General features: G+C 32.6%; 3 protein-coding genes across 3 annotated transcripts; 1 reads left to right on the forward strand and 2 right to left on the reverse strand.

Moving 5' to 3' along the window:
- Positions 1–146: 146 nt before the first annotated feature.
- Positions 147–9,978, reverse strand: LOC144850912 (staphylococcal nuclease domain-containing protein 1-like). Its single transcript, XM_078708427.1, has 19 exons — positions 9,899–9,978; positions 8,933–9,082; positions 8,142–8,265; positions 7,701–7,782; positions 7,406–7,563; positions 7,197–7,288; positions 6,774–6,929; positions 6,431–6,537; positions 6,047–6,266; positions 5,698–5,864; positions 5,043–5,226; positions 4,404–4,545; positions 3,850–3,959; positions 3,319–3,507; positions 2,805–2,937; positions 2,391–2,581; positions 2,068–2,175; positions 1,647–1,895; positions 147–1,286 (listed from the first exon to the last, which is right to left on the reverse strand). Exons 1-19 carry the CDS (start codon positions 9,974–9,976, stop codon positions 1,218–1,220), a joined length of 2,709 nt encoding a protein of 902 aa, XP_078564553.1. The 5' UTR covers positions 9,977–9,978; the 3' UTR covers positions 147–1,217.
- A 50-nt stretch (positions 9,979–10,028) lies between these two features.
- LOC144851080 (transmembrane protein 216-like) lies at positions 10,029–12,750 on the forward strand. The gene is made up of 6 exons (XM_078708606.1): positions 10,029–10,174; positions 10,362–10,378; positions 10,562–10,655; positions 10,965–11,057; positions 11,367–11,568; positions 12,036–12,750. Exons 1-6 carry the CDS (start codon positions 10,144–10,146, stop codon positions 12,052–12,054), a joined length of 456 nt encoding a protein of 151 aa, XP_078564732.1. The 5' UTR covers positions 10,029–10,143; the 3' UTR covers positions 12,055–12,750.
- Positions 12,733–15,802, reverse strand: LOC144850959 (uncharacterized). Its single transcript, XM_078708482.1, has one exon. The coding sequence runs from the start codon at positions 15,619–15,621 to the stop codon at positions 13,855–13,857; it is 1,767 nt and encodes a 588-aa protein (XP_078564608.1). The 5' UTR covers positions 15,622–15,802; the 3' UTR covers positions 12,733–13,854.
- Between the last annotated feature and the right edge of the window lie 114 nt (positions 15,803–15,916).

A 15,916-nucleotide genomic window follows, 5' to 3' on the forward strand; every position in this document is an offset into this window, starting at 1 on the left:
GTTGTTAATGCACAAAGCGCCATGAGCTCCACATGGTTGGGGGATACCGCCGCTACATAAGTTTTCATTTATTATTATTAAGAAATGTTGGGGGTTTTTTTGTGATGGTCCAAAAAAACGTTAAAAAGAAAAGACAAACCAGAATGTACGTTTTGCTTCTTTCAAATTTATTCCAACCCACAGTTTGAATTTAAAATAGACTTCTTGCAAAATTCATTGAATGAATTGATCATTGGAAGCACAAAGAATAAATGCTGCAAGGCATAGCCTTTAAAGTTATTACTATTACGAGAATAAAATTAAATGAGAACAAAATTAATTTGAATCTAAACATCTTCTTGCACAAAATAAACATTAATACCATATTATGCTATTCAACATTGGATGTTGATATAAATTATTCTAATAGAGGAATATATATATATAATATTAAATTTAAGACTAAATTGATCTCACTAAGTAGAATATATTTATTCAAACTATGGGTTATTTCTTGCAGGCAAACCAGGTTTCAACGTATTTTATGTAAAATATAATGAAAAATATTCACTTTATCATTAAAAAGCTATCGTTATCAACTTAATTTGTTAAAACATGATTTAAAAAGGTTACCACTTGAGAGACGTTTATTTCAATTTGTTTTGTGTATGTTTTGAAATTCATTGACTTATAAGAAATGTATTAATAGTTCAGTTCAGATTGTTATAGTTTATATTCATGTGTATTATTTTGTCTATTTGAATGTTGAAATGTGGTTTACCCATGCTGCTTCTTTCACTCCTATCTTTAACATACAATTGGTTAATTTGAAACTATCTTCAACTTTTTTAAATTCTTATTTTTTGACATCACTGGAACAACCTCTCTCAACATTTAATTCAAACCAATAAATAATTATAAATTTGATATTTTTTTAAATAAAATAATTACTTCTGTTTTATCGCGTTACTGAATTATAGTTTATTATAATTTGACTTAAACAAATTAAAAATTAAATCAATAGTGGTTACCCTGGTGTACTAGTATACTCACAGCCACTGGTCATACTGGGACCTCTGGGAGACCAGTCTTTGACTGAAGGGGTCACCCAGTATAAATAATGAATAAATAATAATTAAATCCATATTAAAATACAGTTTAGTCTGTAATAATTTAATGATACAATTGATTGGATAATGTCAAGAGAGGGCGGTACCAGCGTGTCCATGGATACTACATTAATATCCTTGGTAACCAAATTCCTTGGCGTCGTCTTCAGTGATGTCACCATAGCGCCACAGATTCAACTGTAAAAAAAAAGAAATGAAAAGTACAAATATCATAATTTTCAAATATGGAGAAATTACACACCTTATAAGCTTTTTCTACACTATCAAACTTTATGTGACAAAAAATATGGTGTGCCCATATATGGACATGATGTCATATCACTACCATATTTGGGCACATCACACTTTTTGTCAAACTAGTTTGGTAGTGTAGACAGAGCTTTACACAGTTGCTTTGAGTGATTATGAAAGGACTCATGTGAATGCATGTTTAGAGGCAGGACTACTGTTCACTGAATAAACATAAAAAATGTCTTACAACCTTTTCATTGGGACACTAATGAACAATTTTAAAACATACATTAAAAAAAAACTTACATGGCTTTTCTTGGCGGCATCTTGCGCTTTGATGTATTCTTCCACCAATTTCTGAAGTCGCTTTTCACGTCGTGCTTCAGCGATCAACAAACCTTCTGAAACTAATTCTTTTGCGATATCATTACGTGCCTCGGACGTCAACAACGTGACAAATTCCTGGCCAGTCACACGGTATTCAGTGTTGGCTACAAATGGTTGGTCTAGAATGCGGCTCTTAAGGGCCTCTATGGCTTCTATACTTGCTTCTTCCTATAATAAAAATAAAATATTTTAATATTTTCGTTCATTAAATCTTTTATATCGGAATCTCTGGTCCATAGAAAGTAAAATTACATTTAAATTAATTAAAAATAAACAAGACTGTACTAATTACTACTAGTCATCTTGCTATTGTATTGCAAACTTTCAATATTGTACATACATCTTTAGGTAGAGTAACCATTGCTAATGTGTAGTAATGTGCTTGGGGTGGTAGGGTGTGGTATCCTGGTGGTAGTGCTATCAAATCACTAATAGGTAGCTGGTCTTTCTGTTGAAATAAACAAAATAAAATTATGTATGAAAAAAATACATTGAAAAATACATTTGTGTTTTACTAAAAAAGGGTTGAAATTGAGACATGTTTCGCAATTTACAAATGAAACTTACACAACTCACAGGCACAAGGTTTAAATTAAATCTTCTGAGATACTTGAAATTTAACAATGTTACAAATTTCATAAAATGTTTAAATCAATGGCTTACATTTCCATAATCAATGAACAGAATGGAAGCCTTCTCCTTAAGTACACTTTCAACTTTACCACGATACCACTCGCCGTCGATGTACTTAGCAGCACACATATCACCCTGTCTTGGCGTGTAAGACCCAGGTAGAGGAGGGTCATTTGTTATCTCAGCACGCAGTTGATCCATTAACTTTTCAAGTTGAGGACCTAATAAATATAATGAAAGAAAGGAATAATATAAATAAAAGTAAAATAACTAATATCAATATATGACAATTATTGGCGAATTCACAGTGGATGATCCAGGATTTTGAAATAGGGAAATAATACTAAACAAAAACTACAATACAATGGTACCAAAAAAAAAAAAAACTGGATAAAGTTGAATATTCTGTGCAATGCGATGGTACAAATCTGAAAACTAACGTACCAGTTTCGGCATGTTGAGCATAGAAGCTAAGATCCTTTGCATACTCTGTCACTATCACTGACTTGTAATTAGTTTTTCTTTCAGTCTCCTCAACAACTGTCACTGTTGTCTGTTCAACAAAGTTTTCCCAAACCTATATGTGGGGAAAAAAACATGTGGTATTATCTACATTATTATTTTGTATATATTCATTTCTGTATAAAAATCACACAACAGTGAAAAGACTGAAAATATTGTTTCACTAAAATAAAACAACTTCAAAAGCATGACAATTCAATATATTGTTTGAAGATTGGCATGGCAAAATCAAATGTTGATATAAAGTTTGCAGTACACCACATATATTAGTTCTGAAAAGAACTGTTGTGTTTCTCGACATTTATCAACATGAAAATTTAACAAATGAACAAGAATTCGCAAATTTCATTAAAATCAAATTTTTTTAAATGAATGTTTAAGATTTCACAGAATTGCTAATTGAACACTGTAATAAAGACTGCAGTATTCTGGTTACCTTCAACTTGGTTTTCTTGGCAGCTTCTTCTACAACTTGTAGTTGAGCGTAGTAGTTGGAACGTTCGGCCGTGAAATGAACCTTTGATAAACCGTTCTCAACCAATTTGATTGAATGGTTCTGACCATCAACAAACAACCAACCAATGAAATTACCAGCTTTGTCAACACTTTCAACTTCGACCTCCACCTGTAAAAATTCATAACAATTACAGTCATTATGATATACATCTCTAACAAATATTTTAATCTTTTATCAACTAAAGCCGAAGTATAGTCGTTATCTCGGGACCATTCTATAGTCACCACCAGGTAGGCTTACTTCATCAAGGCTTCTATGAATGGATGTACTGGTTGGGAGCAGGAACGTTAGTAGACCATACCCAGTACCGTTTTGATTACGATCATGCGGGAAATTACCACACAGCCACATTAACTGACTACACACAGCCTTTTAGAAGAACCCATTCTAAAGGCTAAAAACAGCCATATTGCTATCACTAGAAAAGTGGTAACATTTTAAACTACTAACCTCTCGTTGAAGACATAGTTCTTTAGTGTACTGGAGTGCTTCCTCCGCATATGCTTCACTTTCCGATGGGCCACCAGGACCAGTACGAGCCCTACGAGGACAAGTGATACCTGCACAAAAAAGTATAATCAATATGGTGATTTACCCTTGCACTATGGGAAATTTGTGGATTTAGATGACCTAACATTTTTCTATAAAGAGTAATTTAACATGCAGCACCCACCACTAAAGAAGCAAGCGTAACGGCTATGAGCAATCACTGGCTAAATTCAGGGTCCCCATGGCTTATGGGGGCCCCTGAGCAGTGACACAGAGGGAAAAACAGGTATTAAAATATGTCGACAAAGGAATAAGATCGCCTGAGGCCTCCAGCGTTGAAGGGTCACTTCCTAAACCAAGGGCCTCAGGTCTCTATGTTACGTCACTTTAAAGAAGCCATTTTTACTTTTATAGTAAAGATTAAAATATTGTTTACCAATGATTTTTAAACTTTCTGCAGTAGCTATAACTGTTTATAACGGTTTTTAGATTAAAAAAAGTGTATCAGGACATACCTGCAAGCAAGAACGTAATGAGGCATGTTTCTTTGGGCAAGTACAGTCTAATTCTAGAGCCACTTGCTACAAATTCCACGGTTCCTGTTTGCCGTCCAGCACGTTGCAAGAATGGTAAGAACTGCTTAGATTTTGCCACATCCTGCATAAAAAAAATATTTTATTGTTAATATTACCACATAAGTTAAGTTTCAGTTTAGAATTCTTTGGAATGTGTGTATTAACCTCATTATTAATGCTTAACTCATACTATATTATCAGTCATCTTTACATTGATTTCAAGCAGTCGCATTTCCTAATTCAAAAATCATGATTTAAATAGATTTATCTTTTTTGCCATAATAACAAGTTGATGAAATAGATGCTTATGAAAAAGAATAAAGTCTTAACTTTTTTACTTTAAATAATATAAAAATGGTTGACAATAAGGTTTATCGCAAATAGTGTGTGCGACGCATGGTGGGAAGGATTTGGGAGCAAACGACACAACGCGTACATGCATGATTTGTTATTTGTACGTACGCGTCGTGACATTTGCGCCCAAACCCTTCCCATCATGCATTGTGCAATGGCGTTCCTTGCGAAATCAAGCTATTTGCGATAAACATTATGATCAATGTCATTCATTTGTAAACTGACCCCAGATAAATCCGCCACTCTGTGTATTGGTTTGTCTTTCTGGCTGTGTACACCTTTACCGTTCTTGATAGCTCGTTGCTCAGCAATTAAAAGCAAATCATAATGAGCTGAGCGTTGATCGTCGTCTTGCCGATGGCGAAGCACTGTTGCGAAGCCTTTACTCACAAGAGCTTCAGCAATGTTACTAAAGGTAAACAAGTTTAAATAACTTATGTTGAAATATTGAATCGCACGAAGATGGCATGTACTTTATTGCTTGCAGTAATATTTTATAATTTTGTAATTAATTAGTGCATCTTTCATTTAATGTTTAAATACGTTTCAGCAATGTTACAAATGAGTTTCAACAAAGTTACAAATGAGTTTCAGCAATGTTACAAATGAGTTTCAGCAATGTTACAAATGAGTTCCAGCAATGTTACAAATGAGTTTAAGCAATATTACAAATGAGTTTCAGCAATGTTACAAAAGAGTTTCAGCAATGTTACAAATGTGTTTCAGCAATGTTACAAATGAGTTTCAGCAATGTTACAAATGAGTTTCAACAAAGTTACAAATGAGTTTCAGCAATGTTACAAAATGATATAGGAATTGCTGTACGATATTTAAAAATTTGATAATAAACAGCTTTAAAATGTGTAAAAGTGCTACTCACATACTACCAATCATAACAGTAGCGCATATCTTCTCAGGATATCCGTCATTGGCTTCCTTAATATAGTCGATCGATACTGTCACCTTCTTTCCGATCAACTTCTTGCGCAAGAATTCACGAGCTTCAAACATGTACGGGATGTCGTACAATGGTCTAACACGTCGATCCTACAAAATAAACATTGGATTTAATTTTTTTTAAAGAATACATATTATGAATTATAAAGTATTTACAAATTCAATTTCAAGATAAATCTATTTTTCCAAAAAACTTCTACTCTTTTGTTACCAAGAGTATAAAAGGGGTTATTTTTTATATCCATATATAGACACATCAAAGTTTTTTATACCTTAGGTTGATCTTCTTCTTTGACATCTGCCATTCGTGGTGGTCTAAGTGACGACAACGTTATCTTCTTGTATTTGCCATCATTAGATTTCACCACAAGGGCATCTGCATTGATCACTTCAACAACTTTTCCCGTCAAGTTCTTTTCTTCGATTGGAACTATATTTGCTTTACTTGGAGTATAGTCCTTCCAAAGGCGTATACGTTTATTTTTAGCTTCTCTGAAAACAGGAAGTACATATATTGATAATTAAACTAAAAATAAAACAAAAAATGATACACTGTAGCAAAAAAAATCAACCAATTTACACTTTTCATAGATTTTATTATTGAATATGTATTTCGGCATTTACGTCACAAAATAATTAAAGGTCAATAAACTTACTTTTCTGCTGATCGTAGTTTCTCGGTTCCTTGTGTCACAACCCTCATACTCCAATCAACGCAACGTGCAAAACCTTCTTTCAGCAAAAATTCAGCAATGTTGCCATTCTGTTAAACAATACAAACATATTTAAATACATAAATTGTAAATTACAGCAATACCATATTTACTTTTATTTTATACGCTTCCAACAGCGAGCACAAACTTGTAAATTTATAATTGTACTTTTGTAAAAATAATAGTAAATGAAGAGTTCAATTTGGAGATTGTTTTCATGAGTTGAAAGATTGACTTTTGAATAAATAAAAATAAATTAAAAGAAATAAAATTTCAAAATTCTTACTGGATGGAGAACAGTTCCAAGAAAGTTCTGATTGGAAGTGCCCTCTAGGATGATAGAAACTTCTCGTTGTAGAAGACGAGATTCGGTGAAATACTTAGCTTCAGCTGAGAACGGTTCTGGTACATCTTTGTCATCTATTCTTTTTATCATTGGTGCCTTCAGGAATTTAACAAGAATTAAATCTAGTTATCTCAAACAAATTATAAATTTGAATGAATTTAGGAATAATCTAATTGATTTCTTAAGAGAGGTTTTGTAGGATTCTTAGTTCATGCTTAGTACACTGGCTTAAGTGTCATTGCCTTGGCCAATTAGTAGTTTTAGTGTATTTAAACATCTTGACAAACGCCTTGCATCACTAGTAGTATGATGAGCATAATACAAAATTATTATTATTATTATTTTTATATCCTTATATATTACCTTAATACCCGACAGCATGACAGTGACATAATGAAACGACGGAAGTAAAAACGCCCTCACAGTGCAACCATCTCGCACATGCTCAATGATAGCTGCAAAATATAAAGAAATAGAATAATAGAATCAAGCACTATTAATGACAAAATAAGTGTTAACTTTGAAATTTGTTTTATTTTAAACTAAATTATGTGAATTCAAGATTAACAAACCTTTGATCTGGTTTTGACGATGAGAATCAACAAAATGAAGTGGATTTTCTATGACCCAGGTCACATTTCTAACTGCATCAGGATCTTGCTCTTTCGCCCAGCGACCTTTCCCAGCAGCCTTTGCTGCTTCTTCCATGTCAATCAAGTGAATTTGATCACTGTAAAGTAAATATTGAAATATATAATATAAACAATAGTTATCAAACGAAAGTCAATGTGATTTGTTTAGGATACTGGAATTAAATTATAATATTTCAAGTATCCAGTAATTATTACTAGATCATTATTTTCTTACTCGCTTGGTTTAATTCCACCACGCCTGACTTCTACTAGACCCTCTGCTACACAAGACTCAGTCACATTCTCAGCATTTGGTCCTGAAATTACAAACAAATCATTACATCACTGGTAAACAAAGTTTATTAAGTTCTGTCTACACTATTAAACTTTATGTGAAAAAAAAGTGTAATGTGCCCAAATATGGTAGTGATATGACATCATCATGTCCATATATTGGCACATCACCTTTTTTGTCACACAAAGTTTGATAGTGTAGACAGAGCTTAAGACTGATTAAAAGATTATACAGTCAATTACAATGAAATCAAATACCAAGTGAAACCAGGCTAAAAGAGTCGTTGGTTTTATACAATACAAAGTAAAGATCAGTTCTTAACACTCAAATCTGATTATGTCAAGGGTCAATGAATTACAACATGTTGCTATGGTAACAAACCTTTGCCAAGATAAATGCACCCATAAGCTCGACCGGATCCTGGCGCAGTGTATTCTATGGAAAAACTCACTTCTTTTCCAATTAATTTCTTACGTAGGAACTCCCTTGCTTGCCATGCATATGGCTACACAAATAGAAATTATATAATATAATAATTATATTTTATATTAATAATATTAAATCAATTCAATTCAACTTTATTTCAGACAAACTGTCCATATGAAACATATGGACAGGAAGTGTACTATTACATAATATTGTAATACTTTCTAGTAGAAAACAATTAATCACGTATGGGAAAGATATAATTGATAAGCTAGTGATAGCTGTTATCTTAACACATGTCAATCTTCTCAATATACATAAAATGTGATGAACAAAGAATTGTTTGTTCATCACATTTTATGTTAATGTATATTGAGAAGATTATTGGATGTGTCTGATTGATAATGATGATAAAATAGCAGATCTGGTTGTTCCAAATTTGTTTTCAATTTTCGTAAATAAGATTTTTTTTAAAATAAATAATAAGTATATTATAGTAAATATAGTAAGCACACACTAACACCACATTCTGGTTTGCCATAGAAGCCACAAAAGTATTAAGCTGTGTCTACACTCTCAAACTAGTTTGACAAAAAAGTGTGATGTGCTCAAATATGGTAGTGATATGACATCATGTCCATATATGTGCACATCACATTTTTTTGTCACAAAGTTTGATAGTGTAGACAGAGCTTTAGACTACTACATTAAATGTGAGCCCTCCTAATACTTCTTTGTATCCTTACCTCATCCTTAGTTTCCTGCGAATCTTTAATATTAGGATTGGCTCTTCTTGCTAGTTTTGGTGCAGTCACATTTGATAAACAAAGTTGTTTCTCTGGTGGTGGGCCGCCCTTAGGCTGACCTCTGATGATGACTGCATCCCCAGATAAAACCTAATAAAGGACACAAGATTTAAATAACTAGTCATACAGGTTTGTATTCAATATTATTAATTATGTTCAGTCCAGTTTATCAGATTTTAAATAGTTAAAAATATTAACTGTTATTGGGAATACATTTGATTCAATAAATTATTAGTTAATTAATAATTATTATTATTAGTTATGTTAAAAAATAAAAATTATTTTTTGTTTTATGAAATAAGTAAAATTAGTCAAAATAATCATGACTTATTTAACCTATTTCTGATCGACAAAATTTACCATATTGGCATGTTTTTTTTTAGGGTGAGTTACTATAGTTTAGTAATTATTTAGTAATTAATAGGCCTAGTTCAGATAACTATAGACTAACTAAGGACATATACTATAGGAGTAGAACTCAGTCAGTCCGTTTTCACTTTTAATTATAAAAACTTTATTTTATTGAAAAAACATTAAAATTATATTACACGTATAAGTACTGAATATAATTAAAAGACATACTTTTAATTATTCATTACATAAAATAAAACACTTATTTAAACAATAAAACGTGTCCTAATTGCTTGTTGAGTTAGGCCGGTGTATCCGCCTTTAAAATCCTTGTGACGTGGACAGCTGGCATTAACCGGCTGGTTCGTCTCTTCCTCTCACTACGTTCCCATCGCACAGCTGGCTGCTTTACGTATTGTACTTTTTAGATTGGGCCAAAAAATGTTATTATAAACGCCTTATTAAAGATATGGCCCTGCATTGTTCACATATTAAATCATGCATCTATAACCCAACTGACAAGAAAGTTTAAAAATGAAATAATGATTTATTTACCGATTTCACGACACCAGTCTTCAACGCCGTTTGGTTAGCCATCTTTCCACGTTGGTAAAAAAGACAGAAATAGGTCATGTGACACCGGTTTTCATTTATAGAGGTCGCTCTTTAGTCCTTACGCTCGAGGTTCCAAGACAACAAAAACAACTGAATGTGCGACGATATGATGCACGAAAGTTTTTAGTTTTAATCTAAAATATTACCTTATTTAATAAAAAAATATTTCAGATTTTATCATTCAGATGGCTTCAAATAATGTTATAGGGAATAGAGGTATGTTTGGTTTGCTAAATATGGCCTATAATACACTAGTAAACATGTCATCTATTCTAGGCCTCTAAAAACTGGCTGGAGTCGAGACCTAATATTCCCGTCTAGGCTATAGATAGTCTAACTACAGTAGGCCTAGGCCTAACCTAGTTTTATGAACTAACAAATATTATTTTTTTTTTTTATTTAGGGAAGAAAACACAGATTGTATCCTTTTTTAATAAATTTAACTATTAAAATTAATAACCATCAATCAACGTATTGAGTTGTTATGTTTGTTTTCCTCGGCATACTATTATTATATAGGCCTAGGTTCAATAAATTGATATACAGTACATAGAATAAATAATAAATGACGTTTAAGACGACTTAACTCAAATCATATTACAGCTTTCTTCATTACCTTTGCAAATACTTTTGTATTTTAATGGTTGGTATTTTGCATTCTTTTGGATTTGCGAAATTCTTATATTTGCATATAAAGGTACGTAAAACATCTCGTTTTTAATAAATAAAAATTATTGAGTAGTAGTCTAGTAATTTTGATTTAGAATACACTGGAGTGTATAAAAGAGAAACTAATTAGGCCTATTGTAGATACATTCAATAATTATAATATTGTTTGAGTTTGTAACAATCTGTATCTTTCAAATCATCATCTCTTCTCATATACATCAAAACCTCTATTCAATATTTTTAGTTGTAAACATATGCCTGTGCCAATTTTTGTATCAAATTACAGTAATGTTATAGTCTATATTTTAACAGTTTGTTTTTATTGCTTGTTTTGTAGGCACTGTACTTCCTTACCCTGGTTCCAATTTAGCAGGTGAAATTGTTTTATTATTCACATTGTTAGCTGTTGAAACAGTCAGAATATTTATTGGTAAGCATAAGCGAAACTATTAATTAATACAGTTTTAATTCAATTTCAAACATTTGTTTTCTCCCAATTGGTTTAAAGCTCTGTCTATACTATCAAACTAATTTGACAAAAAAGTGTGATATGCCCAAATACGGTAGTGATATGCCCAAATATGGTAGGGACATGACATCATCATAAAGTTTGATAATGTAGACAGAGCTTAAAAACTGGAAACAATTTGACAATTACCTCATAAAATTTAAGTCTTCAATGTCAGTTCATATTATTCATATTCACTTTATGTATTTGTTTTCAATTATTTAATTTTAGGAAAGAAGGGTAATTTAACAGAGAAGTTACCGCACATTGGTGTGTCAGTAGCATTATGTGTACCAGTCATCTTTGTTTATGTGTATTACCTTATATGGCAAACATACGTGCTACGTGTTGAGGTCATTTTAAATGTCATTCAACTTATATTCCTTGCATTTGAGTTCATCTTTAGCCTTATTGCTATTATTACATTTGCAAGGTAAGTTAATCAAGTTTTTGGAAACTTATTTATAAACATTAACAAATGTGAATAGCATTTGATTGCTTATATTTATAAAGCTCTGTCTACACTATAAAACTTTACGATGACAAAAAAATGTGATTTCCCTAAATATAGACACAATGATATCTCTACCATATTTAGGCATATCACTACCATATTTGTGTACATCACAGTTTTTTTTTTGTCAAACTAGTTTGATAGTGTAAACAGAGCTTTTGTTTATTACTATCCACACCTAATATTGTTACATTTTTTTTTTAAATATCAAGTTTGACATAGACTCAGTTGTTGCATAGCATAATGTACACTCTGTTAAATAAATTAACTCTGTAAATATTATTGTGGAAAATGATATAAAGATTTGTATAATATATATATATATAATCTAATGCTTTGCAAAGGACCATCAAACAAAATTTAATAACTTGTTACTTTTCTTTCAGAGCTGAGTCTTACCGATGAGAATAAATTAATTGTTTTCTGAAGACTAGAGACATAGTATTGCCAAAGACTTTACTGAGTTAAATGTTTACAAAACAAATTGATGAATGAAAACATTTTTTTGAGAAAATCAATCTCCTAAAATTTTGAAAAGGAACGGCAGTAGTAGATATATGATACTGAAGAAATACTGTAACTTGTTTTAGTGTAGGTCTGATTGTAGTGCAATAATGTGAACCCATCGGAAAAGGCTCTTCACAGATTGTGTAAAGCTCTGTTTACACTATCAAACTTTATGTGACAAAAAATGTGATGTGCCCATATATGGACATGATGATGTCATATCACTACCACCATATTGGGGCACATCACACTTTCATCAGTAATCTGCCCTCTATTCCATAAATTAATGAAAAAAAACTAGATGTTTGAAGAAGGTTTTCAATCTTTTGTGAGTAGCTATAAATGAATGAAAGTGAGTTGAACAGTGATTACATATGTGCATGGCTTCTGATATTAGTGCCATAGTATTCTTCATATTCAGCACATACTCACTAATTGTAAATAATGTGTACATTACAGTTTATACACTATTTATATGTATTACAATAGTTGTTTTTTTTATCACGAATGACTTGAAATGAATAATAATAATTTTACTACTGTAAAATAAATACTACCTTGAATAATAAATTTCTTTTTGAAATATTTTAATAATCTTTCTGTTAGTATCATATTTACAGTTATTATTGATATAATCTTACAATAGGTGAGACGATATAACAACATTAATTTACAGTATACGATGTGATGACAATCAATGTTGAATGACGTCACTATAACTGACGCCCTGGTTTTAATGAAGTCTAATCAAACATTTGTATTGAGCTCATTCAAAGAAAATTATTAAAGATGCATTGTACCTCAATTTTGCTGTACTACTGGCTGAAGCAATACTAAAGCTGTCTACACTATCAAACTAGTTTTACAGAAATAGTGTGATGTGCCCGCGCCCAAATATGGTACTGATATGACATCATCATGTCTATATATGAGCGCATCACATTAAGTTTGATAATGTAGACAGAGCTTTAGAATATTTGTATGACCCCCAACTTCCATACTGTGTAATATAAAAATAGTGAAATGTATTTATAAGTGACAACAGAAATAATAATCACTTGAACAAAATACCGATGAAATCTGCGATTAACTCTTTGTCTCATTATTTTAAAGGGTATTTGGGTGGCTCAATCAAGCGTGTTTTTGACACATTATTATTCTACCCATGTGGTATATTTCTTTGTATATATGACTAATGTGTTGTTTAATTCAATCGCAGTACATTCATTACAGTTCAACGTTAATCAACAGGCAAATTACTGAACAAATGGCAATGCTGTGGGTATCAGTGGCTGGATCTCAATGGAGATACAAATTAAAATAAGCAATGACAAAATGACAATGCTGTTGGTATCAGTGGCTGGATCTCAATGGAGATACAAAATAAAATAAGAACTGAAAAAATGGCAATGCTGTGGGTATCAGTGGCTGAATCTCAATAGAGTTACAAATAAAATATGCAAAAAACTATAAATCAAAACGATAAAGTTTAACAGCTAGAAAAAATTGCAGTATGATATTTGTTTATACATCTATTATTATTGTGTTGCTCTGTAAAACAGTTTTCTGTGTTCGTCATGCCTACATCACGTCTACATACGTCTAATCGGTGGAAGATACGTGTTTTATATACTGTAACTATTTTTATATAATTATACACATATATACCATACGCCGTTTTCTATAACTTTAGATTGTTCATAAAGCATCTGTAAGGCATTCTTCATTCTCCAAACTTCTAGTATCATCATCTCCGGTCTCTTTTACCTCATCTAACAAGTTTGGATCACAATGCGTATTATACACACAGTTTTCATCAGTTGCATTAGTTTTTATGTTCTCACTTTCATTGTCATTGAACACGTCTTCCGAATCAGTAAGTTGCTGAAGTTTTTCTTTAAGTTCGTCGTCTTTTCGTTTAAGTTCGCACTCATTCTCTACGTCATTTCCACTACTATTGTCAGCATTTAGGTTGTTATCTGCATTTATCTCCTCAACATTTAACCTAGTATCGTTCGATGATAAACATGAATTATCAGATAACGTACGAATATCATGGTTTGTTTCAATGTTTTCGTCTGTATAATTTGCAATTTTTTCAACCGATTTCGTGTCATTGGTTGTTGTTGACTCTTCTATAGATCCAGTCGATTTAAGTCTACCTTTTCTACGTCGTGTCTTCGATTCTCGTTTAGAGTGACTTTCTTGATATTTTACGGATTTCAAATCCATTGATACGCCATCTAAAGAAAGTTTGTTTACCTCACTTTTACATTTGTTGACAATATTTGACTCCGTATCATTGTCACATAAAGTATCCCGTCTTGACAACCCTCTTACAAGATGACCTTTATTCTCTTGCAGGCGCTTAGTCTTTTCTTCCTCTCGAACCAGCTTTACTTCTGGGAAGAACAGTTCTTTTGACATTATTGAAAGTGGTGGTGATTTGGTACGCTCAGGTTTAGAGATGAATTTTGTCCCCGGTTTCTTCGGACAGTCCGGATTAAAATAGTTGGCTTGTTTACCTTCTATCAGAGATAGTTCACCCTTCGTCATATAGTGAATCAACTGAACAGATTCCGTTTCTAATACCTCAGTTGGTACGGGTAAATTTGGTTTAACGTACGTATAATGTGGAAGCTTACCGTTTCCTTTTTTGCGCTGGTCTTGGAGACGCGCTACGAGTTCAACAGCAACGTTGTATTCCGCTGGTGATGGTTTAGTCTGCTGGTGAGAGTGTGCCAACGTTTGATGCACTGCAACCATTCGCTCGTTTGCTACAACGTGCATTTTAGGTGTATTCACTGGTTTTGTCCCTCTAAAAGGTATATCTGGAGGACGTCTTAATACCCCTTGGTGACGTTCAATACAAAACAGATTAAGCTCCTCATTAATACGAAGTTTTCTATTTTGTTCATTTGAGTGATGAATAGGTTGTTCGAATCCTGGGTAACTCCTTGATAAATTACTTTGTTTATATCGCCCGGTAGCCCCACTCTCAAATGGTAGCCCGTATGGACCAATTGAAAACCTATCGCATGATTTCGGTACAGAATACGTACTATATGGACGACAGACACGTTCGTTATTTCGTTTTTGAATTCTTGCATTTATGTTGTTCGCGGTGATCAGTTTTCTTCCTTTAAGTGGCACAAACGACATATACTGGTCAAAGTTTATGACGGGACGACGGATAAACCGCCGACTAATCTGTTGTTTTTGGTAACCCTGCTGCGTTGCTGGAGTCGTTGTTCTGCCAAATGACAAATACCGATTACATCTATCACTCAAACTACTACTGCTGCTGCTCTCTCCAGATTTACATCCCTTGTTTTCGCTGATGTCCAGACTTTCAGAAAGGACTACTGAACTACTTGGTCTCCATTCGCTCACAAAATAAGTCGTATTTGTAGTATCGACACGTTGAGTATTATCAGTCATTCGCGGCGATTCACTATTATCCATATTGATAATTTCAGCAGCGTCTCTGACAATGGCATTACATTCTCAGAAATAATCGTTTAAGCAGCTAACTCAAGTTTCTACCCCATATTCCTCTGGTTCCTATCATTACACATAATCATTGTAATAAGTTTGTATTATAGAATTCACTTACAACAGAATGCTTGTATTTAACACCACTGAACAAAAACCCCAATGTCATTGTAGTCTGTTAATATTTAATGTCGGAAGACCCAAGTAGTAGATAAAGAATAAAGCATTTAGCATAACAATTGCCTTGCTCTGTTGCGTACCATGG

The sequence above is a fragment of the Antedon bifida genome, chromosome 1 (assembly GCF_963402885.1).
Source record: "Antedon bifida chromosome 1, ecAntBifi1.1, whole genome shotgun sequence".
NCBI lineage: Eukaryota > Metazoa > Echinodermata > Crinoidea > Comatulida > Antedonidae > Antedon > Antedon bifida.

Coding starts and splice junctions, on each gene's coding strand:
- LOC144850912 (XM_078708427.1), bottom strand. CDS start 9,976: ATGACCTATTTCTGTCTTTTTTACCAACGTGGAAAGATGGCTAACCAA. Junction 6,267..6,430: donor AAACTACGATCAGCAGAAAA/GTAAGTTTATTG, acceptor TCCTGTTTTCAG/AGAAGCTAAAAATAAACGTA. Junction 3,508..3,849: donor AACTATGTCTTCAACGAGAG/GTTAGTAGTTTA, acceptor GAATTTTTACAG/GTGGAGGTCGAAGTTGAAAG.
- LOC144851080 (XM_078708606.1), top strand. CDS start 10,144: ATGGCTTCAAATAATGTTATAGGGAATAGAG. Junction 10,656..10,964: donor TCTTATATTTGCATATAAAG/GTACGTAAAACA, acceptor CTTGTTTTGTAG/GCACTGTACTTCCTTACCCT. Junction 11,058..11,366: donor AACAGTCAGAATATTTATTG/GTAAGCATAAGC, acceptor ATTTAATTTTAG/GAAAGAAGGGTAATTTAACA.
- LOC144850959 (XM_078708482.1), bottom strand. CDS start 15,621: ATGGATAATAGTGAATCGCCGCGAATGACTGATAATACTCAACGTGTC.